General features: G+C 43.7%; 2 protein-coding genes and 1 non-coding gene across 3 annotated transcripts; 1 reads left to right on the forward strand and 2 right to left on the reverse strand.

Annotated features, from left to right (window-relative positions):
- Positions 1-274: 274 nt before the first annotated feature.
- On the reverse strand, positions 275-891 carry LOC120684022. The gene has a single exon (XM_039966107.1). It carries the CDS (start codon positions 768-770, stop codon positions 516-518), a length of 255 nt encoding a protein of 84 aa, XP_039822041.1. The 5' UTR covers positions 771-891; the 3' UTR covers positions 275-515.
- Positions 892-6,851: 5,960 nt separating this feature from the next.
- Positions 6,852-6,990, reverse strand: LOC120684155. Its single transcript, XR_005679135.1, has one exon. It is a non-coding gene; the product is annotated as a small nucleolar RNA Z247 (small nucleolar RNA).
- Positions 6,991-15,324: 8,334 nt separating this feature from the next.
- Positions 15,325-24,908, forward strand: LOC120680633 (disease resistance protein Pik-2-like). Its single transcript, XM_039962134.1, has 3 exons — positions 15,325-16,492; positions 20,458-21,027; positions 22,720-24,908. The coding sequence occupies exons 1-3, from the start codon at positions 15,413-15,415 to the stop codon at positions 24,784-24,786; spliced, it is 3,717 nt and encodes a 1,238-aa protein (XP_039818068.1). The 5' UTR covers positions 15,325-15,412; the 3' UTR covers positions 24,787-24,908.
- The last annotated feature ends 1,334 nt before the right edge of the window (positions 24,909-26,242 follow it).

Genomic DNA, 26,242 nt, shown 5'->3' on the forward strand with positions numbered 1-26,242 from the left:
CGTTAGTTTTCAGCTGAACCAGGAGGTCCAGCGTTCCAGCAAGCATGGAGAGGGGATCAAGAATTATTTGCATCCAGTTAATTGGTGTACAGGGGGAGGAATCCAGTCATCAGGAGCAAGCATGACTGCATACTTGGTTGCACTTTGTACTGGAGCCTAATCCTAAGCTGCTTTTCAGTGGATGAAGATGAAACTCAAATCAATAACGGTGAGCTGCTTAATTCGTTTTTTCTTTCACTAAAGATTTCTCTTCCGTTTCTTTCCCAAACGACCATTGATGGACAAAGTTTGTTCAACAAACAAGCAAACACATCCGCACATAGTTGCCTTGCATACAGGTTTATTCCACAAGGAAGAGCGCTGAATCCGGGTGATTGTTACAAGATGGCCAGGAATGAATTAATTCTTCCTTGCATGCTTGCAGTTGCAGTGACCTGCAAGTACCTACCGTGGTACTGCTTGATCATGCTACTACGTAGTACCTACTAGCAGCAGCAGCAGCAGCTCAAACGGCCTCAAGAAGCAGCAGCTTTGGGATGCACCTTCTTCCTGATCAACCCAAAGAGGCCTCCCCCGTCTTCCTTGCCGCCAGTTTCTTCCGCAGCAGTCTTCTTCCCTGATGCTCCACCGCCGGCCTTCTCCGTCTTCTCCCCTTGTACCGCCGAGCCGCCATCGGCGGCGGTCTTCGCTTCTGCCCTCCTCTCCTCCTCCCTGCAGGCGTTCTTCCGCACGTAGGCCTCGGCGAAGTCTCCGCTGATCATGGACGCCATGTTCTTGCTCGATCTCTGCCCCGGACCTGGGTTCTCCCAAAGAGCAAAGACCGTAGTTTTTTTCGCCCCGTTTACCCTCTCCTGTCTGTGTACACCGTGTTGAGCGTGGCAAGAGCTTGTGTATATATAGCGAGAGAGGAGGAGACGCTTGGTATCCAAGGCAGGTAAACTGACTTGTAGCTTCGGTTGAGTTCACGGTTTCCTTGGCGTGCACTGCAGAGGTTGGTGAGATGCCATGCCACCACAGCATGATTGACGAAGGCGTTCACTCGCTTCCCACTGTCACTGCCTGCAGTCAAGGCAGGAATCGACCCGGAGTGAGAAACTTTTCCTATGCAATTCAGGCTGCGTTTAGATTTGTAAAACAGTGGTAAAAAGGGTCACATCGGACACTATAGCACACTGTAGTAATTTTCGTCTGTTTGTGGTAATTGTTGTCCTATCGTGACCTAACTAGACTCAAAAGATTCGTCTCGTCGTGTACATCAAAATTATGCAATTAATTTTTTTATTTACCTATATTTAATGCTCCATACATGAGACAAAAGATTTAATGTGATAGGTGAATAGTAAAGTTTGGAGAGAGAAATTTTGAATCTAAACACAGCCTCAGCAGCGATCACGTCGTGATTTCAGTGAAACGACGACGACCCTGCTGTCTGCTGATGAGTACGGATGACTGATCGTGCAGTGCACTAACGTAGTGAGGTATTAGCTGTGGCCTGTGGCCTGCAAATTTGCGATCCGCTCTGGCCTGCACTCCTGCTGCCCTGCGAGCCCTGGCCGCCGTCTATGGTGCCGGAATCTCTTGCGAACTCTGAACTGCGACAGCAGCTGCCACTCGCGGTCTGCTTCGGTGGCGCTTGTGAGTTAAGATAGTGGGAGCTTTGTTACGGTGCTTGAGAGCAACCAGTGGTTCCTCCCCGTCAAAAAAATCAGGATCTTTGATTTTAGCCGCATGTGTTTTATTTTGGTCAGGGGTAGTTTAGTCATTAGCTCTTAGCACAAATTTCTTTGACTAGTTAGACCATCGATGCCCATCTCATCCACAACAGCCAACCTGCGACGGCCGGCGGCGGCGGCAAGAACACAGACGTTCCCTGCGACGGCCGGCGGCGCGGGTCTCGCCAACTACGACGGCCAGTGCACAGCCCCTCCCTCATCGCCCATCCGCCAATCTGAGTTGCCGCAGGCTAGGGCGTCGTTGCGCAATCACCCGTCGCCGGACAGCTGCGCGGCATCGACGCGCAGCAGAGGCTCGGGACCCAGGCGCTCGCGGCGGGCCTAGGGTTTGGCTGCGAGGCGCTCTCAAGCGTGAAGCAGTCCCTAGGTGGCGTGGAATCCAACGCCGAGCAGTAGGGAATCGCGTACATTGCACCGGCGAGGCTTAGAAGACCACACAGGTGAGTCCTCGATCCATTGTTAATAATTATACTCCTGACTTCAATTTGTTGCACTATATCAATATGGCTATCGTGGTACATCAACGAACCGTTTTTGGGCCATGGGGTGGGCGGGTGGGAGTGTAAATACGAGTATCCAGTATGGGCCGCCCGGTCAGCCCATCAACGCGGAGTCGTCCTTGGCCAAGCACCCAAGCCTCGCGTCTCCCCGCTCGACTCGACTAGTCGACGACGCCGGCCGCCGCCGGCCGATGCCGGGCTGGCCTTCTGTGGCAGCGACGGCGACAGCGAAGAACATGATGCCCGTGCTGCATCCCCTAGACGGCCCAGGGCCTCGCCCGTGCCGCGCCGCCATCCCCGGACCAGGGACATGCGCCGGCAAGGCCCTAGCCTCCGGCGGCGGCGGAGGCGGCGACATACGACGCGATGAAGCTTTGATTTAATGACTGTCGAAAGGATAAAGGAATATGAAAAGTACTACAATACCCTTAACATCATTTTCATAAGTAGTTCCTTGCCCATAACATAACAGTTCCTAGTCCACATGTTTGGTTATTCATAACTGGTTCCTCCCATTTTAAACCATTGGATCGTAAGACCTCGACCGTTCAATAAAACTCCAAGCACAGGAAAAAATCACAGATAGTGGAGGTTTTGATCAGTTTTGATCAGCTGCGGCAACGTGTCTATTAACTTTTTTTTTGCGGGTAACGTGTTGATTAACTATTGTGGAGGTTTTGATCAGTTGACTCATTTGATGGTTTGGGAGCTGTAGTTCCTGAGGTTCCTCTGACGTACTGCCGCGTCACTTACGCATGGAACTGGACCCACTTGAAAGAAATTGAGGTAACGTGATTGCCTATCTTGACATATCACGGCTGCATGTTTATATAGGCCCCAAAAGAGACCACAACATTACAAAGATGTGGCTAGTATATGTTTAGGACTCGGTTACAAATATTTAAACACAGAGTAAAATCTATCTCTATACTATCCGAGTCCCACACAAATATAGAGACCAAAGCGTGTAAAACACAATATATGAGTAACAGCCTTTCTAACAGCCTCCCTCAATCTAAAGTTCTCTTCCTTTTGAGATTTAGATTGCTCTTGAAATCTTCAAATTTGCCGACTGGTAAAGCTTTTGTAAACCCATCTGCTAGCTGATCCTTGGAAAGTATCAACCGAACCTGCAGCTGCTTCATTGTAACTGGTTCTCTTACAAAGTGAAAAATCTATTTCTATATATGCTTTGCTCGAGCATGAAAAACTGGATTGGCTGATAAATAGGTAGCTCCAAAATTATCACACCAAAGTATGGGTGGTTGATGTAGCTGTACCTTCAACTCAGCTAGTAATGACTCCAACCAGATTAACTCAGCAGTTGCATTTGCCATTGATTTATACCCAGCTCCAGTGCTTGATCTTGAAACAGTAGCTTGTTTTCTAGCACTCCACGAAACAAGACCAAGATTAGGTCCAAAGAATACAGCAAAACCACCGGTAGATCTTCTATCATCAACACTACCGGCCCAATCTGCATCTGAAAATGCACTCAACGTAGCTGTCTTTGATCTTTCAAAACTCAGCCCTACTTCCAAAGTATGTTTGACATATCTCAAGATTCGCTTCACAGTCGTCCAATGCTCAGAAGTAGGCGCATGAAGAAACTGACACACCTTATTTACTGCGAAAGCGAGATCTGGTCTAGTCAATGTAAGATATTGTAGTGCCCCTACAATACTTCTATACTTGGTGCTATCTTCAGTTCCAAGAGAAACCCCTTCATGTATAGACAATTTTTCTGAAGCTGAAAGTGGAGTAGGTGACGGCTTACACTTGCTCATGCCAACTCGATCAAGAATTTCACTAGCGTACTTAGCTTGAGATAGAAGCAGCGTATTTCCTTCTCTTTTTACTTCAATGCCCAAGAAATAATGTAGATCTCCAAGATATTTCAAAGCAAAGTCTTTTTTTAAATCACATAGCAATGCAGCAACAGCTTCATCAGATGAGCTAGTAACAATGATGTCATCAACATAGATCAACATATATATAGCAGTGTTACCCTTTTGATAAATAAAAAGTGAAGTATCTGACTTTGAAGCCTTAAAACCAAGATCAATTAGCTTTGAACTCAACATTGAATACCAGGCCCTTGGAGCTTGTTTCAAACCATAAATTGCTTTATCAAGTCTGCAAACAAGATTAGGAGATGTATTACTCTCAAAACCTGGTGGTTGTTTCATGTAAACTTCCTCTTCCAGAACACCATGTAAGAACGCATTCTGAACATCCAACTATTTGAGACACCATCCTCTTGAAATAGCTACTGACAGCACCAGTCTTACCGTAGCAATTTTCACAACAGGACTGAACGTGTCTTCATAATCAATACCATATCGTTGCTGGAACCCTTTTGCCACAAGCCGAGCTTTATATCTATCAACCGTGCAATCTGCTTTCTTCTTGATTTTATAAACCCATTTGCAGTCAATTAGGTTTGCTCCCTTCTTTTCTTTTACGATGCCAAGTTTTGTTACGCATTAAAGCATCAACTTCATCTTGCATAGCTTTTCTCCACTGAGGATCATCAAGAGCCTCTTGTAAATTTGCAGGTTCTCCTGCTGAACAGAAGTTCCCATACCTTATCATGCCATCAGGTAGCATTTTAGGCTTAACAATGCTGTGTTGCAGCCTTGTTCTTCGCCTAGGTGGAGACGGGATTGGTGCTGGAAGAAAATCTGCAGGCGATTCTGGAGCGGAAGAGGAGGGCGCGATGCCATCTCTGCTGCCAGGGCTGTTTTCGGATGAGACCCCCCATGCGTAGGAGAATCCAAGAACAGATCACCGCCATTGTTAGCCTGATCCTTGTTGGATGGACTGCCGATCAGATCATCATCGGATCCAACACTAGAATCATCTGTGGCTGCTGTGGGGGGCAGCTGGGACTCTGAATCTTGCACGTGTCCTTCATGTGTTTCCTGTATACCATCACTGCCTTCAGAATCGTGAGATGGGTTAGTACAAAATTGATCAGTACAACCTACACCCCCAGCATTAAGAAGATGATTGGGAAGAATGATCACATCCTTTCTAAGTTGTGCTCCTACAATGGGATGAAGATGAGCAAAAGGAAATTCTCCTTCGTCAAAAACAACATCTCTAGAAATATACAAACGTCCTGTTTTAATGTCAAGACATTTGAACCCATTATGCATAGAACTATAGCCAAGGAAAACACATTTGACAGACCAAAAGGAAAGCTTTCTAGCATTATATGGTCTGAGATTCGGCCAGCAGGCACACCCAAAGGTGCGGAGAGAGAGATAATCTGGTTTCTCACCCAGAACCCGCTCAACAGGAATGTTAAAATCAATCACTTTGCTCGGAAGAATATTGATTAGGTAAGTGGCTGTAAGGAAGGCTTGATCCCAATATTTTAAAGGCATTGAAGCATTTGCAAGAAGGGCAAGACCTACTTCCACAATGTGACGGTGTTTGCGTTCTGCAGCACCATTTTGTTGATGAGCATGGGGACATGAGACTCGGTGTGTGATTCCTATGCGTTGGAAGAAAGAGTCAAGTTTCTCATATTCACCTCCCCAATCAAATTATATGGAAATGATTTTTTTATTGAATTTCCTTTGCACTGAATGTCTTGGAAGACAGTGAAAACATCAGATTTCTTCTTTAAGAGATAGATCCATGTGTACTTGCTATAGTCATTAATAAAGCTAACATAGTAAGTATATCTTCCAAAAGAAATAGGAGCAGGTCCCCAAACGTCAGAATAGATTAATTCAAGGGGAGAACTTGACACTTTATTTGACTTAGCATAAGGAAGTTGATGGCTCTTGTCCATTTGACAAGAATCACACACTGACTCACGACTTGTATCTCTAACACAAGGATGACTATTGACACTAAGGACACGATCCACAATAGGAAGAGCAGGATGCCCTAATCTACTGTGCCATCTTGACAAGGATGGTTTATTGATTGCATAGACTTGTCTATGTGAATCCCCTTCTGAGTTGCCTGCTTTTAGAGGATATAAGCCGCCACGACTTCTAAATGATGAAGGATTTTCTTCGTTTCCCGATCCTTAAAATAATGAGGGTGAAACTCTAGGAAAGCATGATTGTCTCGAGGTAGTTTATGGACAGAAACAAGACTTTTTGTGGCGCTTGGAACATGAAGGATATTTTTTAGAAGCAAATCTTTGCTAGGGGTATGTAGAATTGTATGACCAATATTACTATCCTTATACATGAGCCATTGGCAGTATGGACTTGATCTCGGCCATGATACTTATCACGCCCCGTCATCTTCTCCAATTCACTGGTGATATGATTAGATGCGCCACTATCGACATACCAATTTGGGTCATGCCCATATCCAGTATTTGCAGCGCTGGCTGTCTTGTGGTTTTGCTGATCTTCTTCATCATCTTCATCATACCTGTACCAGCACTTTGGTGCTTCATGTCCAGCTTTCTTACATATCTGGCACTTGGGGCCGGATGACTTTTGCTTGTTGTTGCGGTTCTGTCCACTGCCACGGCCATTGCCTCGGCCTCTGTTGCCGCGGCCGCGACCTCCTCCACCACGTCCTCAAGTAGCTGAATTTGCTGAGGACTGATATTGACTTGCATCTTGGTACATCTCCAGACGCATCTCATATGACAACAGTTGGGAATATAGATCGGACAATGAGATGGATCCAACTCGGCCAAGCATTGAAGTGAGAAAGGAATTGTATTCAAAATCAAGTCTGGCTAGAATATACTGAATCATCTCATCATCGTCGACGATCTTACCAACAGTTGCAAGTTCATCCTTGATTGAACACATCTTGGTGAAGTAGACGGAGGAAGACATGCTGCCCTTCTTGAGGGTGGCGAGCTTCATGTGCAGATTGGCCACCCGTGCCCTGGAGTGCGCCGAGAACATCTGTTCAAACGCTTTCCATGCTTCTGCTGAGGTAGTCGCTGTTGCCACCGGCGCCAAGGCCTCCTTGGTGAGAGAGTTCAGCAGATAGCTCAGTAATTGTTGATCTTTTGCAATCCATGAGTCATACTCTGGATTGTGCACATTTTCCTTCTTACCCGCCTTGTCCACCTCAATGGTTTTGGGTGGTTCAGAGACAGATCCATCGAAGATGCCCATATACTGAGCTCGACGAACGGCGGGGAGGAATTGTGCCTTCCATAACAGGTAGTTGTCATGGGTTAGCTTCTCCGAAACAACTCCAAGCTACGCAGACGAGGACGAAGCTGATGTAGACGTCGATGCCATGGCTGGGATTTGGAAGGTGGATGTTTTTGTGGAAGAGTAGCTCTGATTACCATGAAAGAAATTGAGGTAACGTGTTTGCCTATCTTGGCATATCACGACTGCATGTTTATATAGGCCCCAAAAGAGACCACAACGATTACAAAGATGTGGCTAGTACATGTTTAGGACTCGGTTACACATATTTAAACACAAAGTAAAATCTATCTCTAGACTATCCAAATCCCACACAAATACAGAGACCAAAGCGTGTAAAACACAATATATGAGTAACAGCCTTTCTAACACCACTCGCAGTGACACCCACAGTACGTCAAGGGATCTCGTTCTGCTTCTGCTGGGGTTGGTCTGTCGATGGGTCTCATTTGAACCCTTGTAAGCAGGAAGCATCTTCAAGCTCTCTGATCGTGTCACCTATTTTCTGACTTATGAGAACTTGATGGGAAGTTGCCTCTTCAGAGCTCATCAGTGCTCAAATATTAGTTTGTTCTTTTGTACAGTAGTGCTCTGTTAAAGTGAGAGGAGCCACTTGGAAGGGTCTTACCTGGGAAATGCACGTAACCAAACACACCCATAAATATAGCTGTGTTACCACTATCTTTTTAGATAAAGGAAAGTTCCAGCCTTGAACACTCTCAAAAGAGAGTGTCTACAGCCAAAAGAGGTGTCGGACCCTCGAGTTATAAAAGTTCTTAGACTCTAAACCTCAAACGAGGAATTTCATGAAAACAATAGAAACTAAAGAACAAGGAAAGAAAACTAGAAGGCTAAGCTTCAATCTTCTTCTTCGTTCCTGCATCAACCTCAACATCGTGCTTGTTACTCTTTAGGTAAACCTCCACCTTTGGGATCTCCAGAAGCGACGCCACCAACGAGGAAGCGACGCCGAAGGCGCCGTCATCGCCAGTTTAGAAAACTGAACACGGTTTTCACCAGGAGTCCCGATCGACGAAGAGGCGAGAGGCAAATCGATGACGCCTTCAAGTAGGAAACGGCGCCCACAGACATCGTCATCATCAGCTGTCAAGCTAGGCTTTCGCCAAAGATCCTCCCGCCCCTCTGCCAAGTAGAAGGTTACCGCGGTGGCGGCAACTAGAGCAGAGTACGACATCCCCTTGGCCGACGTTGCTCAGGGCGAGGCTCTGGGGCGCCGACCACCGCCATGAAGCAGGTCGCCGTCGGTCTTGAGCTGCCCAAGATGCAGGCGGGCACCGGGCAGTGAAGGTTCAGCCGCCGCCGCCACCATGGCCAACCGGGGAAGCAGCTGTGTTACCACTATCTATGGTGTATAGTGAAAAACTATGTATAGGTTACTATGTAAAATAAACGAATAGGTTACTTTATTTTTGAGATTGAAGTGTATAGTGAAACCACGACGAATTGTACCCTGTGTGGTAATGATGAATCTAACTCCCTTCTTGAGTACTAATTAAGGGTTTGAGTTTTGCGGGGACTGGTGGAACTGGAATGTTTCAAAAGTAAATGATGATGTGTACTTAACCCACAGGCACCTATTTTTAGGAGGAAGGGTAGCCAATGTTTACCTCTATTTCTACAAAAATAATTGACTTGACTCTGTAGAGGAAAAGATAAAAATTTCATTTATGTGCCTCTCCGAAAATTTATGTGTAACTAATTTGGCCTTATTTTTAGTGGATGGTATTCTTCGGTAGTTTGATTTCATCAAATCTAGAGACAGATTGAATGGTGTATGCAAATCATATGAGGCCACCGAAATTAGTTTCTTGACACTAGTTTGTTGAAATTTATTTGTGAAGAATGAGTAGCAAAAACAATATCTGTTTTCCAGAGAAAATTGGGTTCTGCAAAAGTTGGCAAGAATACAGGAGCCACTTTGAGTTACATGCTATTGACAACCTTGGAGATTTGAAATGAAAATTAGTACATTAGTGTTTAAATGACAAACATATATGATGCACAAAACAATGCCAACTTCGAGTACAGCTGGCTGGTAGCACACCAATTCAGGGAATGGTAAACTACAGAACTATATATTAGTATTATAGGAGCACTTCACAATTATTAGTAGCAGATGTGTAGTGAAAGGAAACCAGGGAGAGGCAGGCGGAGCTACCGCTCGCCAAGCAAGCAGGCTGGCTGGCCCTACGTGAGGCTGAGGCGTAACTTGCAGTCAGCTCAGCTCCCATGTGGGAGCATGTGATTCTCCATGCTCGAGCTCAACATGTTGGTTGATTTGACTCTAGTAACTATTCAGAGGACAACAACTTGCGCCTTGTTATTATTTAGGGGACTCTAGTTAGTTAAACTAGCCTTTCAACAGAACAATGAAGAGATGTGCTCAAGCATTTGCTTTTCAACAGAAGCCATGTAGCCATCTAGAGTAGAAATCACAAAAGAAAAATATTATTAGAGCAAAGTGCAACCGAATAGACAGCTAGCAAGACTACAAAAGTCCTGTCTATGTGCCGTAAAGCTAACAACACAGGTACTAATTCAACCAAAGCTTGCTCAAGTCGTGTGTAAGAAAATTAGCAGATTCAGCAAAGCTAACAGCATAGGTACTAGCAAAGCTAACAGATTCTAAGCTGAGCTTTCTCAATGCAATGCTACCGGTGACCGATCAAAATAGGAACAAAGACAAACTAGCTGCTACTCTCCACCGAAAGAACTGCAAGAATAGTATTACAGGCAGCTACAGAGCTAACAAATCTACTGCATTAAGACAACATTGTGAAGTAAATACTGATAATTTAACTAAAAAAAGTAACACCTAGCATACCATGAATGATGAATGCCAAAACATATACTAGTCAAAATAACTATGACGATTTTTGTGACATTGATGCTGAAATGTTATTGTTTTGTGGGCTCGATTATGACGAATTCAATAAAACGTCACTAAGTTTTGGGCTAAGGGTCCATACCTTCAAATCCATGACGAAAATTTGAAAAAGCGTCATGGATTGTGTGCGATTGTGACACTTTTTTAAAACGTCATGAAATTTTCATCATAGATCACCACATTTCTTATAGTGGTACAATAAACGAACATGTTACTCAATTTTGAGATTGTAGTATATAGTCAAATCATGACGAAATGTGCCATGCGTGCTAATGATAAATCTAACTACCTTCCCAGGTACTAATTAAGGATTTGAGTTTAGTGGCGACATGTGGAACTGGAACGTTTCACAAGTAAATGATCATGTTTACTTAAACCACGATACCTATTTTTAGGAGACAGGGTAGCCAATGTCAACTTCTGTTTCTACAAAAAAATAATTGACTTGACTCTGTAGAGGAAAAAATACGATAAAAATTATGTTTACATGCCTCCAAAAATTCATGTGCAACTAATTTGGTTTTATTTTAATTGGATGGTATTCTTTGGAAGTTCGATTTCATCAAATCTTGAGGCTGGTTGAATGGTGTATACAGATCATATGAGGCCACCGTTTCTTGTAACGAGTTTGTTGAAATTTACTTTTGAAGAATGAGTACAAAAATAATATCTATTTTCTAGAAAAAAATTTGAGTTCTGCAAAGATTTCTTCTTGGCAAGAATACTGGAGCCACTTTGAGTTACATGCTGTTGATAACCCTGGAGAATTGAAATGAAAATTAATCCATTAGTGTTTAAATGACAAATATATATGATGCACAAAACAATGTCAACTTCGAGTACAGCTGGCTGGTAGCACATCAATTCATGGAGTGGTAAACTACAGACTTATATATATTAGCATTACCTAAGCACTTCACAATTATAAGCAGCAGATGTGTATTGAAAGAAACCGAGGAGAGGTAGGTGGAGCTACCGCTCGCACAGCAAGTAGGCAGGCTTGCCCTACGCGACGCGAGGCTGAGGCTTGCAGTTAGCTCAGCTCCCATGTGGCAGCATGTGATTCTCCAAGCTCAAGCTCATCATGTTGGTTGATTACTCTAGTGATTATTCAGAAGACAACAAATTGCGCATTCTTATTATTTAGGGGACTCCAGTTAGTTAAATATTCAATTCTAGCTACGACAGTACAATTTTTATTATTTAGGGGCCTCTTGTTAGTCAAATACTCAAGTCAAGCTACGACAGATGAAAACAACTATATTAATATTTTGACTTTGTCCTATTAGATCGAGTGATTGGAATTCATGTGTAAGTGGCTTGTCCATTTACACGCTAGCGCTCTATTTGACCATGCTCTACCTTTGTCCCTCTTATTTAGTTTCTTTGCCATATATCACCCGAAACATGCTAGGTACATGGAAGCTATATTTTTAAGGTTTATGGCACCACCACTTGCCGTAGACTTAGTAATTAAGGCTTGGCCGGCAAAATTCTTTGGGTAGTCATGTGCATAACAAATTAGTTTTCTCTAGAACTCGACTCATTTCAGCTAATCTTGTGGGAGATGATTCTCTTTAGTAGAGCAACCACGATAGCTTTATCTGTTTCTTCATCTAATTCTACAAAGAAGTTGAGTTAATCAAGTCTACTTTAACATCAACTAATTTGTTAGGACTAGAAAAAACCCATGCCTAGCTACAATGGGGCATGCCAAGGAGCATCTGTCTATTGTTCATTAAGAAATTTGTTTTATTTGCTCAACAAACCTGTCTCCTTGTGATTATTTAGAGGACTCCAATTAGTCTAAGTCTATGACAATAAAATTCGGTTTTAGTTAATTTGTTATGTCCTCAAGCTCTTCTCCTTAAATCATTTGGATTTTATAATTTAGATCAAGTGACTAGAGTCCATGCGTAAGGGTGGTTTGTTCATTTGTACAGTAGTGCTCTTTTAAATTGAGAGGAACCATTAGGAATGGTCTCACCAGGGAAATGCAAGTAACCAAACACACTTACACACCCATAAATGTCGCTATGTTACCACATCTACGGTCCACAAAAGTATAAATTCGAAAAACTATGTACAAGAAACGAATATGTTACTCCATTTTTGAGATTGAAGTATATATATATAGTCAAACCATGACGAAATGTACCATGCGTGCTAATGATAAATCTAATTCCCTTCTCGGGTACTAATTAAGGATTTGAGTTTAGTGGAGACTGGTGGAGCTGGAACGTTTCACAAGAAATGATCATGTGTACTTAATTGACCCACAGGCACCTATTTTTAGGAGTAACGGTAGCCAATATTTACCTCTGTTTCTACATAAAAATAATTGACTTGACTCTGTAGACGAAAAAATAAGACAAAAATTACATTTATGTGCCTCTAAAAATTCATGTGTAACTCATTTGGCCTTATTTCTAGTGGATGGTATTCTTCGGTAGTTTGATTTCATCAAATCTAGAGACAGATTGAATGGTATATACAGATCATATGATTCCACCAAAATTAGTTTCTTGACACTAGTTGTCGAAATTTATTTTGTGAAGAATGAGTAGCCAAAATAACATCTATTTTCCAGAAAAAAATGAGTTGTGAAAAAAATCTTCTTGGCAAGAATATTGCAGCCGCTTTGAGTTACACGTTGTTGATAACCCTAGAGTTTTGAAATGAAAATTAGTCCATTAGCGAAGGGGCTCACGGTGCAATGGCAAAGGCCACTGGCCGGAGTGCTCCCACCTAGGATTCGAACCATGGGTGCCGCACCTTTATGTTTCAAGGGTTTCCCTTGAAGTTTTCCAACCAAAAAGAAAAAGAAAATTAGTCCATTAATTTTCAAATGACAAACATATATGATGAACAAAGTACAGCTGGCTGGTAGCACATCAATTCATTGACGGGTAAACTACAGACCTATATATTAGTATTACAGGAGCACTTCACAATAATAATAAGCAGACATGTATTGAAAGAAACCGGCCGGGGAGAGGCAGGTGGAGCTACCGCTCGCCAAGCAAGCAGGCTGGCTGGCCCTACGCGAGACTGAGGTGTAACTTGCATAGCTCAGCTCCCATGTGGCAGCATGTGATTCTCCATGCTCAAGGTCAACATTTTGGTTGATTTGTCTCTAGTGATTATTCAGAGGACAGCAACTTGCGCCTTGTTATCATTTAGGGGACTCTAGTTAGTTAAATACTCGAGTCTACCTACGACAGTACAGTTATGATTATTTAGGGGCCTCTAGTTAGTCAAATACTCGCGTCAAGCTATACAACGGATGAAAACAACTCCATTAATCTTTTGCTTTTGGCCTATTAGATCGAGTGATTGGAATTCATGTGTAATTGACTTGTCCATTTATACGCTAGCTCTCTATTTGACCATGCTCTACCTTCGTCTCTTTTTTAGTTTCTTTGCCATATCACCAGAGCATGCTAGGTACATGAAAGCTATTTTTTTAAAGGTTTATGGTTCAACCACTTGCCGAAGCCTTAGTAATTAAGAAGTTGAGTTAATCAAGTCTACTTTAACATCAACTAATTTGTTAGGACTACAACGAACCCATGCCTAGGTTGCCTAGGTGCGTCTAGCAGCTTCAATGGGGCCTGGCAAGGAGCACTGTCTATTGTTCAGTAAGAAATTTATTTTGTTTACTTAACAAACCTGTATCATTGTGATTATTTAGAGGACTAAGTTTTTAAGTCTTAGAAGTCTATGAAAATACAATTCTGTTTTAGTTAATCTGTTATTATGTCCTTGAGCTCATCTTCGTAAATCTTTTGGATTGTCATTTATATCAAGTGACTAAAATTGTGTAAGGGCGTTTGTTCTTTTGTACAGTAATGCTATGTTAAATTGAGAGGAACCACTTGGGAGGATCTGACCAGGGAAATGCAAGTAAACACACCCATAAACATCGTTGTGTTACCACTATCTACGGTCCACAAAAGTATAAATCTGAAAACTATGTACAATAAACGAATAGGTTACTCCATTTTTGAGATTGAAGTATGTGGTCAAATCAGGACAAAATGTACCGTGCGTGCTAATTATAAGTCTAACTCCCTTCTTGGGTACTAATTTAGGATTTGAGTTTAGTGGGGACTCTGGTGGAACTGGATCGGAACGTTTCACAAGAAGATGATCATTTGTACTTAACCCACATACACCTATTTTTAGGAGCAAGGGTAGCCAATGTCTACCTCTGTTTCTATGAAAAATATTTTACTTGACTCTGTAGAGGAAAAATATGATAAAACTACATTTATGTGTGCCTCCAAAAATTCCTGTGTAACTAATTTTGCCTTATTTTTAGTGGATGGTATTTTTCGGTTGTTTGATTTCATCAAATCTAGAGATAGATTGAATGCTGTATACAGATCATGTGAGGCCACCGAAATTAGTTTCTTGACACTAGTTTGTTGAAATTTATTTGTGTAGAATGATTAGCCAAAATAATATATGTTTTCTTGGCACAGGTGGTCAAGAATTTTTTGCCCGAGCATATGGGTGGCGGTCTAGTCTTAGGATTGACAGTCATTAGTGTGGAAGGATCTTTATCAAACTCTCTTAGCATGTGTGTCGTTTAGGCAGAGGTCGGAAAAATTTCAAAACGATGTATCACCTTGATGTATTGTGCTTGAAATCAATAAAATTTCCCTTTTCCAAAAAAATAATATATATTTTTCTGAAAAATTTGAGTTCTGCAAAAATTTCTTCTTGGCAAGAATACTGGAGCCACTTTGAGTTACATGTTGACGATAACCTTGGAGATTTGAAATGATATTATCCATTAGTGTTTAGATGATAAACATATATGATGCACAAAACAATGTTAACTTTGAGTACAGCTGGCTGGTAGCACATCAATTCATGAAGTGGTAAACTACAGATCCATATATTACATGCTGATCTGGCGTCCTGTTTAATAGTGTATGGGAGTCTGCTGTTTCCCAGCTCATCTTGCCCTATTTAATCCCATACTGCAGGTACCCACTCGATGCACAAGTCCTAGCATTTGCAGTCACAGTTACATGCCACCCTCTCTGATCCCTACCACACCCAGCAACCCCATTGAAGGAGTAGAGACCAAGAGAGTAGCATCTAGCAATGGCGGACCTTGCGCTTGGTTTGGCCAAGTCGACGGTGGTGGGGACGGTGAGCATGGTCAAGTCAGAGATCGAGAAGGACAAGAAGCTGAAGAAGAGCGTGAAGCGTGACTTGATGCTTATCTCGGACGAGTTCGAGATGATGCACTCCTTCCTCAACGTCGCCAAGGACCACACCACAGACGAGATGGTGAGGACCTTGGTGAGTCAGGTCCGCAACATGGCCTTAGACGTGGAGGATTGCATTGAGTCCGGTGCTCAGGTGGACCATAAGAAGTCAACCTGGTGGCGCAGCAAGCTCCCATCACGCCTGAAGGCGGCGGCGCCGGCAGTGGCCCTGAACGAGGCCGTCGAGAGTATAGAGCTGCTCAAGGCCAGGGTTGAGGCCATGGGCCAGAGGAACATGCGCTACAGCCACATCAGTGGCCCTAGCTCCAAGTCTGATGTTAAGATGCAACAACCGACTGGGGTCGTCAACGCCACAGCATTCGATATCCTCCTTAATGCTAGGAGTGATATGATGAAGCAGCGTGGCCTAGTGGATCTTGTGAAGTTGATCAGCAAGAAAGATAGTGCGCTTGAACGTCAAGTGATCTCAGTGTGGGGAACAGCAAGCAATTTTGGAATGGCATCCATTGTCAAGAAGGCTTATGATGAGCCAGAGATCAGCAAAAACTATAGTTGCCGTGCCTGGGTAAAAGTGATGCAGCCCTTCAACCCCCACGAATTCATCAGGAACTTGTTGATTCAATTCTACACAAATTATTGTCCACAACAAGGAAGAACTACTGTAGATTTCATGAAGCCCATGAAGGTGATGGAGTCAACAAAAGGTGAACTCATCGAGGAGTTTACGAATAAACTGAGCAACCAGATCTACCTAATAGTCCTGGAAGACTTGTCTTCCGTGGTTGATTGGGACATCATCAGAGAGTACCTACCTAGCAACAATAATGGCAGCTGCATCATTGTGGCCACACAGCAGCTTGAAATCGCAAGCATGTGCATTGGGCATTCATACCAAGTATCAGAACTGAAGAAATTCTCAGATGATCATTCTGTTTGTGTGTTTTTCAAGGAGGTATGTCCGGAACCCCCTTCATTACTTGAGAAATTTTACAATAATTGAAAAAAATAAGAGCCGTCCATCTGATAAAATCTTACGATGTAATCCTTCTATACACTTCCATTTATCTTTTTGGTTTGAAAAGTTACGATACACAAATTTGATGGTTACCTAAAATGAATAAATATTTTTGGTGGGTTTTTTTCTCTGAAACCCAAAGGGCTACTGATAAGGTTCTAGATAAAGGAATACTTTGCAAATATCAGCCCATATACCCTTCATTGAACCTTTTGGGAAAAAATCTACATAACCGCCAACTTACTGTAAGTGGACTATTTCAGCCTCCCAACTATAAAGTTGGACTTTGTGCACCTTGAACTATGCAATACCATTCAAATAACACCTTGGGATGATTTTGCATGGTGGTTTTACCATCGTGGCATCCCATGCTGGCATGACCCACTTGTCAGATCTTTCTTCTACCTTCCCCTTCTTCGTCTTTTGCAAAAATCCCTCATACAGCCCTCTAACTATTCACATCTTTCTTGTATCTTCACACTTGTAAATAACCTCCCTATAAACTTTTAAGTTATAGCAATCTATTAATAAATTGTGAGATCCTAATGTGCCAGCGAGGCAAAACCACTTAGTGAAACTACCCAGGGGTAGATAAATGGTTTTGGTTATCTCAGAGTGTAGAACCTCTTGTTCAAGATGTGAAGTAGGTCAAGATGTGAAGTAGACAACCAAGCAAACATTATAGATTTATAGGCTTTTTTCCAACCTTCTACACATACATAAGGCTGGCTATCGAGCCGGCTCGGCTCGGCTCGGCTCAGCTCGAGCTGGCTCGTTATGATAACGAGCTGGCTCGGCTCGGCTCGTTATCATAGCGAGCTGCAAGTCGGGCTCGGCTCGTTCGCCGGCTCGAGCTGGCTCGTTTAGCTCGTGAGTTGGCTCGAAAAAATCACTCTCCACGGTTGGGATGGGGACGGGGTTCTCGTGCGCTTGCATCTTGATTCAGAGCTTTGCGGTGGTGGTGGCGCAGCAAGGCTGCAAGAGCATGCAGATGTCCTTGGTCTTCCTCTGTTCCTCCATGGCCGCAGGGGAGGTGGCCATGTGGGGTTTGACCAGAGGGGGCCCGAGGCACCGAGAGCCGAGCGGAGAGGGCAGGCGCGGGGCGCAACACGAGGGGCCGCGGACGAGGCCACGCGGGGGCGCTGGCTGCTGTAGTGTGCTGCCCGCCGGTGGGGTGTCGGGGAGTGCTGCTGCTGCTGCTGCTGAGTGTTGACGCTGAACTGGACCGCCGGGAGTCGAGCATGCGGTGCTGGCTTGGAGCGCGCATGCCGGGGGCTAGGTGGCGGCGGATGGATAACCAGGAGGGAGAAATCGGGAGCATGGAGGCCAGAGGCCGGGCGGCGGCCAGTCACAGGAGTCTGGGAGGAGCTGGCCATGGCTAGGGTTTGAGCATATTTTAGTGTGAGGGTGAATTGGGCTGAATAATGTGGCTGAGTGGGCTAGGGCGCTGGGCTGTTGGGCTGCTTTTTGGTTCATAGCATTGGCTCATTCAGCTCGCGAGCTGCTCGCAAGCCAGCTTGAGCTGGCTCGTTAATGTATCGAGCTGAAATCTTAGCTTGGCTCGGTAATATTTTTGAACGAGCTGAGCCGAGCCGAGCCGAGCCGAGCCGAGCCGAGCCGAGCCATTAACGAGCCGAGCCGAGCGAGCTAGTGAGCTACGAATTTTTTGTATTGACTAGCTAGGGCTTTCTCCTGGATCAAAGTAGATCAGCTCGCCAAATTCGTTGAATGAATCGGGCGCCTCGGAACTAGCCGTTATAGGGTTTTGGAAAAGGGTTGATAACTCCCTTTGCTTTGTCCATGACTCTACCCTTTTTCAAGGCCACATATCTTTACAGGTTACCAGTCCATTATTCAAACAAACCCTTCGATGACTTATCGGCAACCTTGCTTGAGGGGGGAATTCTCTGACCAACAGCATAGGTCTGAGTCTAGGTCACCTTTGACTAACCCAAGGGGATACCACATCACTGAAAGAATGAGCTATATATAGTAAGTATACACAATCAGTAACCAATTTTCTCAATTCCCCCTCTCCAACATCCATGAGGTGGCTGGAGAGGAGGGGAATAGAAGGAATCGCCTCAGAACACATTTAGAAGGGACCAAACTAACCTTGCGCAGTTGCGCCACCGACTCTGCGTATCTCAACACCATCGCCGGAGAAGACCACCATGTGCAGGCGAACGACAAAATGACCACTCGACCAGGTAAATGTTGGATTGACGTCGTCCATCCAAACCTAACTACAATACTGTTGAAAGGATAAGCTATATAGCTAATAAGAGAAAGTTCAAGAAGTTGACAACCGAGCCATTGACAAGCCACTGAATGCTGTTGGCGCAACGGCACCATGCAAACACGCGCCTTCAAAGATCCATTTTTGAGTGCCTGGCTCCGGTCCCACTAAACACAAGTGTACCACCTCCAAGTCTATGGACTATTTCACACAAGGCGGCCTAACACGAGAGCAACAACCACTACTACAGAACCCTATATTAGTCCTAGTTGGGAAATATTATTGGTCCCGGTTTCCTAACCGGGATCGGGAATTTGGGACTAAAAGTTGTACAAGCTAAAAATAATAATTGGCAACCACCACCAATTCCTTGCAGTCTACGGAAATTGAACCCAAGACCTCTTGCCTCGCGTACAACTTCCTTACCACAGCATATATGACTCTTGGGAGGCTTCCTTTTTAAACTAACATGCGGAGGACCCTTTAGTCCTGGTTGATAACCCCAACCGGGACTAAAGGGTCTTTTTGTTGGAACTAAATGGTGATCCTTTAGTCCAGGTTAGTGTTATCAACTAAGACTAAAAAGTCACTACTAGAAAAGAGGCTATCAGTACTAGTTGGTAACCGGCTTTATTCATGGCTCTCCAACCGGTACTATGAGACCAAGACTTTCGAGACTAAAAGTCTCGATCTTTGTCACCAGGTAAATTACCTGGTACTAAAGCTTCACGCGTCCAAAAAAACTTAAAACAATATTTTAAACCTTCACAAGTTACGCAATTTTTTTCACGCCAAATACGTGCCCGTGCGGTGGATGGGATTCAAACTCACGACATCTTCCCTCGTGCTTTACTATCTCACCTACACATCAATTTAATTGGGATAGGAATACTTTTCTTTTGAAGTAATCCGTGGATGACTTTCTAGTACGGGGTGGTAACACCCGGTACTAGTACTAAAGGTCCTCAGACCCTTCGGTCCACTTCCAAAAATACCGGTACGAACTACACCCGATACTAGTACTAAAGGCCCCTAGACCCTTCGGTCCACTTCTAAAATTGCCAGTATGAACTCGATCGAGTACTAATGCTACACTAGGTCTAGTTCATACCGGTACTTTTGGGGTGGACAGATAGCCCTTCTTCTACTAGGGGCTCTGAACTTTAAGTCATGGTTAGTAGCTCCAATTGGGACTCAGAGAGATTTTTAGTCCCATTTGGTGGCTCCAACCAGAATTAAAGGTCCCTCCCACCCCCTCTAGCATTGGATCCGGGACTAATGCCTTCATTTGTTCCGGACCAAATCAGTCGGGACTAATGAGAAAGATTGATGTGTGTTTATGTAGTAGTGAACAAAATAATACTTGGGCTATCTCCCCCCAAAAACTAATCCAATGAACGAGCACTCCCTCACATGTAACTATACTTACAAGTTGTGCTACTCCACTCTTTACAAACAAGGTCGACTTCCTAACACTGAACAACCTAACACTAACACATCAGTTCCATAGGGGCTTTAAGCAGCAATGCGACATTTTAAAAGTAAATCCAAGACTAAACGTTTGAACATTGCCTTGCCAATTACTTCTAAAAAGGTTTTCTTTTGTTAAATGAAATGGCATACATTTTGATGAAGCAATCCCTCAAACGTTTCTCCTTTGCAGGAAATGGAAGAGTATACACCCAAGAGGGACGCTGCAACACAATGGCTACATAAATTTAAACATGTTGCACACAAAACGGATCTATACATAATAGGTGTTATGGCGGTTGCCGCCGCCAATGTGGCTATTATCTCTGGGGTTGCTGGTGTTGGCAAATCATTTCTTGTCAGAACAGTCTACTATCATGCGATTAGTGAAGGGCGGTTCCAGAAATTTGGTTGGGTTAATGTGTCCCATCCCTTCAATCTGGTGGACTTATCGCGGCGCTTACTCTTGGATTTGCATTCTGAATCTCTCAACCACTATAGCACGTTGAGAATCGAAGACCCGATCCAAGCGTGCCGTGAGTTTCTAGATGAACACAAGTGCCTCGTGGTCATTGATGGTCTACGGTCCAAGGAAGAATGGGATTTGACAAAAGCCGCGTTGACATTTGCACCTTCTGGAAGCCGTGTCATTGTCATTACAGACGAGGAAAGCGTTGCTGCATACTGTGCAACTCCAAGCACAATCATATGGAATGTCAAGGTTCTTGAAGCTGATGATGCCCTTGAGCTCTTCAAAGAAAAGGTGTGTTTAATTTTAAGGGTAGCATACACATTGCTTTTGAAACTGTTATTCCTCTTCCATGGGCGTGTTTGGAGAATTAGCTTTTGGCTATTTGGGCTAGAGTTATTTAGCCCAAGCAAATAGCCATCCAATGAAATAGCCCTTCACATGTTTGGATCCAAGGGCTATTTATTGGCTCATAAAGTACTTTTCCATTCATTTGGCTACCACTTTCCAAGAGAGAGAGAATCAGAGTCCACCTGAAATAGCCTAAATAATCACTCCTTTAGTGGGATAGTTTTTTGAGGTGAGCTATTTGCAAATAGCCAAGAACTAGCCCTTATGTTTTGAAAGTTTAGTATATTATTTTAGGCTAAAAGGGGTGGGCTAGAAATAATCTCTGGGATCCAAACATGCCCCATGTAGTAAGGAAAGCGTTCACTGTTCTATTTCCTGCAATACACATATGTCTTGCTTTTGAAAATATTGTTAGTAAAGTAGGAGAAAGATAATTGAGGGCTGAAATTGATACGGGGTACTATGCCTTCCACTCATGCTAGAACAGCCCAGAATACATTAGTGCTTATTATAAACAGAGACCAGAAAAACGATCCCTACACAACATGGATACGCGTTGATCCAATGATTAGACCACCTAAATATCTTTTTTTATGGAGTGCTCCCTCCGTTCAATAAAAATTTGGTAATTTACTTCTGTACAAAAAAACATTTGAGTGATATTGGGACTGGATTACTTAAATAACACAAACGCAACTCTATATAGTAATCTTGTCTTCCTGTTATCATGATCCTCATGAGACGCACTACAAAATAATATACCCAAACAATTCTTGTAAAAATAAAAACATCCAATGTTAATCTTGTAGACTCTAGTTATTAATGATAATATTAGCAATTGCATATATTATTATAAAAACAATCTAAAGTAACTCCTAATTAAGTCTACTAGCCTATCAACCCGTGCTCCCCATAAGCTAATTAGAATAAATATAGAAGGGTTATAACTAATAATCATGATAATTCTCTATCTCTCGTCCTCTTTCATCTATTAAATATTCTAAGGCATACCATAAAATATATATTTATAATAATCTAGATGCAATAGGTTTCATTTTGCATCATACTTCCACGTGTGTTTGATATATTATTAATTGAACCATTTATTTATGAATTGGTATTCTTATTTCTTCCATCATATACGAATACATAGTGACACATACCATGGCAGTAATTTTATATAAATAATAATATTAATAATATAATAATAATAGTAATTTAGAATTTTATATTGGTGTAATTTAATATTTCTAATAATTATATAATTCAGATTTAGATTTATGTCTTACTTTAAATTTAATAAGGATATAATTGGATAATTTATATTCAAATTGAGGGAGTTATTTGTATTACTTTATAATGGCATAGGTGGGTAATTTATACGAAAATTAGAGGGTTACTTTTAGATTTTTTTAATAATGGCAGACATGGGTAATTTAGATACATATTTAGGAGGTTAATTTAATATATTTTTATAATAATAGAGGTCGATAATTTATTTGGAAAGATATTGATCTATCATTGACTATTATGATTAGAGTTGTCGAATTGACAGCCAGATGTTTCTGATTTTTGTGAGAATTTTTAGAAATTTTTATTTTTGTTGGATTAACGTTGCCTCTTGTATTGTTTCAGGTACGAGAGAAGACAGGTAAACCTTACATAGATGACGAAGTGATTAGCCAAGCAAAACTTGTTTTACATAAGTGTGGCGGACTTCCGAAAGTGATAGTTTCTGTAGCCGATTACTATGCCAGCGAATCACAGAGGTTATCAAAGGACTTGCTAGTAAAAATATGGAAGAAGCTGAGTTGCAGGTTTATGCAGGAATTGGAAACAAACAGAAAGTTTGATTGTTTGCGGGATCTATTTGCCTGGGTTCATTCCTACTTTCGTACCTGCCCGGATTTTCTCAAGCCATGTATCTTCTATCTTTCAATTTTCCCTGAGAACCGCAGCATCCGGCGGAGGCGTTTTGTGAGGAGGTGGATCGCGGAGGGCTACTCCAGGGATACAAAAGAAAGCACTGCAGAGGAGAATGGGGAGAATTTCTTTTCCAAGCTCGTAAAGTTGAGTATGATTCAAGTGCTTGATGCGACAACCTCCATAGCCTTCCTTATGAGAATGCCATTGTGCCAAGTCAATGGTTTTTTCCGAGAATACATCATTTCAAGGTCAATGGAAGAGAACCTTGTCTTTGCCCTAGAGGGGTCTTGCAGCTTGAACCCTCAACGCACGGGACGGCACCTTACCATACACGGAACCTGGGACAGGGACCGTATTGTGTTTGAGAGCATGGACTTCTCAAGGCTTCGGTCACTGACAGTTTTTGGTAAATGGGATAAATTCTTCATCTCTGAGAAGATGAAGCTACTCCGGGTGCTGGATCTGGAGGATGCAGAAGGTGTAACGGATGGAGACGTTGATAAGATGGTGAAGTTGTTGCGTGGCCTCAAGTTCCTCTCACTAAGAGGATGTAGTGGTGTCTCTTGCCTCCCGGATTCCTTGGGTGGCCTTCGGCTTCTCCAGACTCTTGATGTCAGAAACACTAAAGTATCCATGATTCCATCAGCGATCATCGAGCTAAAGAACCTGCAGTATGTTCGTGTAGGCACCGTCATGCCATTACCCAGTGATGAGGATGACACGATAGAGAATCCACCAGCAGTAGTGGACCCATCAACGAGCCTACCAGCAGGGACCCAACCAATAGAGGACCCATCAAAATCAACATGGAGCAGGCCATGTTGCATGCCCAAGTTCTTCAGACCCAGACCAATGGATCGTCGAAACTCTGGCGGCGTTACGGTCCCAAGGGGTATTCAGGGTCTGGTGGCCTTGCACACGCTGGGGGTCGTTGACGTCGGTGTTGCAGAGGGGAAGGCCATTCTGGAAGAGATCAAGAAACTCAGCCAGTTGCACAAGCTCGGAGTGTGTGGCATCAACCAAAACAACAGCAAAGAATTGTGTGGTGCTGTCTCGGGTCACATCCATTTGGAATCCTTGTTGTTGGGGCTGAACGAGGACTGTCAAGGCTGCTTGGATGGCATCAGCTCGGTTCCACCAAACCTGCATAGCCTTAAACTTTGTGGGCCGGCACGCGGTTTGCCGGAATGGATCAACCAGCTCCAGAACCTCAAGAAATTGAACCTGCAGATGATCACGTTGCCGCAAGACAGCATAGATGTCCTTGGGGGTATACCGGGACTACAATTTCTGCACCTTTCTTTTAAAGAGTATCAAGATGGCAAACTTCATTTTGAAAAAGGATTCAACGCGCTCTACGTCCTCAAGATTTCTTGCAACAACCAGTTAAGAGACATCAGGTTTCTCCCTGGAGTGCTGCGATCCCTTGAGATGCTCAAGATCCATTTCTGTCCAATCGTCTCGTTATTGAGGTTCTCTGGGCTGAAAAATCTAGAAGACAAGCTCAAGAAAGTCACAATTACGGGGTCCTGCACCTATCCATGCAGGCAACGCCTGAAGAAAGAGCTCGTCAGAATGTTTATGAAATTCGAACCTCCTCTGGATGACCAGAACTGTAATTATAATTGTGTAACACACAGCACTCGCCCGCAAGAGGCGGGTCCAAGCCACGAATATAGAACATCCCAGGGTCCCTTCGTGAGGATCGTCGAGGAGACGCTGCCCCCTGAGTGTACAGAGATCGCCGAGGTGCCGCTAGAGATAGATTTAGTATAATGAGCGGAGGTGCCGCTCCCCCTGAGGATAGAGAGATAGATTGTGTATAATGAATGGATGTATTAGTCTGAACCTTAGGATTGAATATATAGAGGTACATGATTTGAAGGGCAAAAAAAAAACTCTCGTACAGATATAGTAGGATACAGATACAATCCTAATCTCCCTAATATTGAGATATCCCTGATATACTATAACATTCCCTGCAGTCACAGTGGTAGCGTTGCAGATGGTGAGACTGGAGAGAAGTCGGTGAGCTGACATCCCCTCATAGTCACAACAATCAGTGTGTCGCAGATGTTGTGGCTGCAATGGAAACCCACATAGTTGCTCAAGTGATGGAGGTAGATCCAGGTACCTCCCTACTGAGTAGGGTCCTGATCCTAGGAAACTACCTCGCTAGACTACCCGGTAGACAAGCACTCGGCTGGACGACGAAAGAGCCCTTTATGCAGGATGAAGGCTAGAATAAGATACTCATATTATCAGGGATCATAACCGATCTGCTTCCTTGTAAACAATCCGAGTAAATCTGAACTCTAACTTTTAACCCACAACTTCTAGGCTATATAAAGAGGACGCGGGAGTACCCATCAAACACATTACACACCACGTCGCATTGCGATACTATACACCAGAAACCCTAATACCACCTACAATACAGGACGTATGGTGTTACACTCCTGGCTGCTCGAACCTGTCAAACTCTTGCGTCTTCGTATTACCATGAAGCTCTTGGCTCCGAGATCTCCCTCACCTAAAATCTACCATCGGGCATACCCGATAGTTGGCACGCAAGGTAGGGGATTCTTGGGAGTCCTTACGACCTGTTTGATAGCTTCCAACCACGACGTCTTCTTCTCTGCACAAGTTTCGCTGCAGATCGAGGCGGCCGCCGTCTTCTCCTTCACCTTCGCACTACTACAGAAATCTTTTCAGAGGCGGTTGAAATTGATTTTAGAGGTGGGTAGAATCAATTGCCTCTGAGCAAACATCACTGTTAATGACACATTTCCAGAGGCCCGCCGAGCCCATCGAGCGCTGCGGCCGCCGTCACCGCGCACCGCATCTGCGCCGCCACGCCCATGTCCGTGCCGCCGCCGCCGCTGCAAGCCGTGACCGCAGCCGCCGACGCCGACCCGCGTCCTCCCCCCGCCACCGCTCCATGGCCTTTCCACGGCCGGATATCGCACGCGGCGGCCGGATCTTGCGCACGACCGCTCCACGACCGCGCGCAGCCTTCCGTGCGCCTTCAGATGCCATTGCCGGCGCAGGGAAGGAGAGGAGAGTGAGTGAATGAGTGAGTGAGTGAGAGAGAGAGAACAATTTAACCTCTAGCGGGTGCTGGTACTAGATTGCTGAATTATTCCTCTCGCACATGTGGTACTCTCACTACTGGAAAACAGGCTATGGCAACCGGTTGGAAAAGGCCTTAGTCACCGGTTTTCGAACTAGT

Source organism: Panicum virgatum, chromosome 7N, assembly GCF_016808335.1.
Source record: "Panicum virgatum strain AP13 chromosome 7N, P.virgatum_v5, whole genome shotgun sequence".
In the NCBI taxonomy this organism is placed as follows: Eukaryota; Viridiplantae; Streptophyta; class Magnoliopsida; order Poales; family Poaceae; genus Panicum; species Panicum virgatum.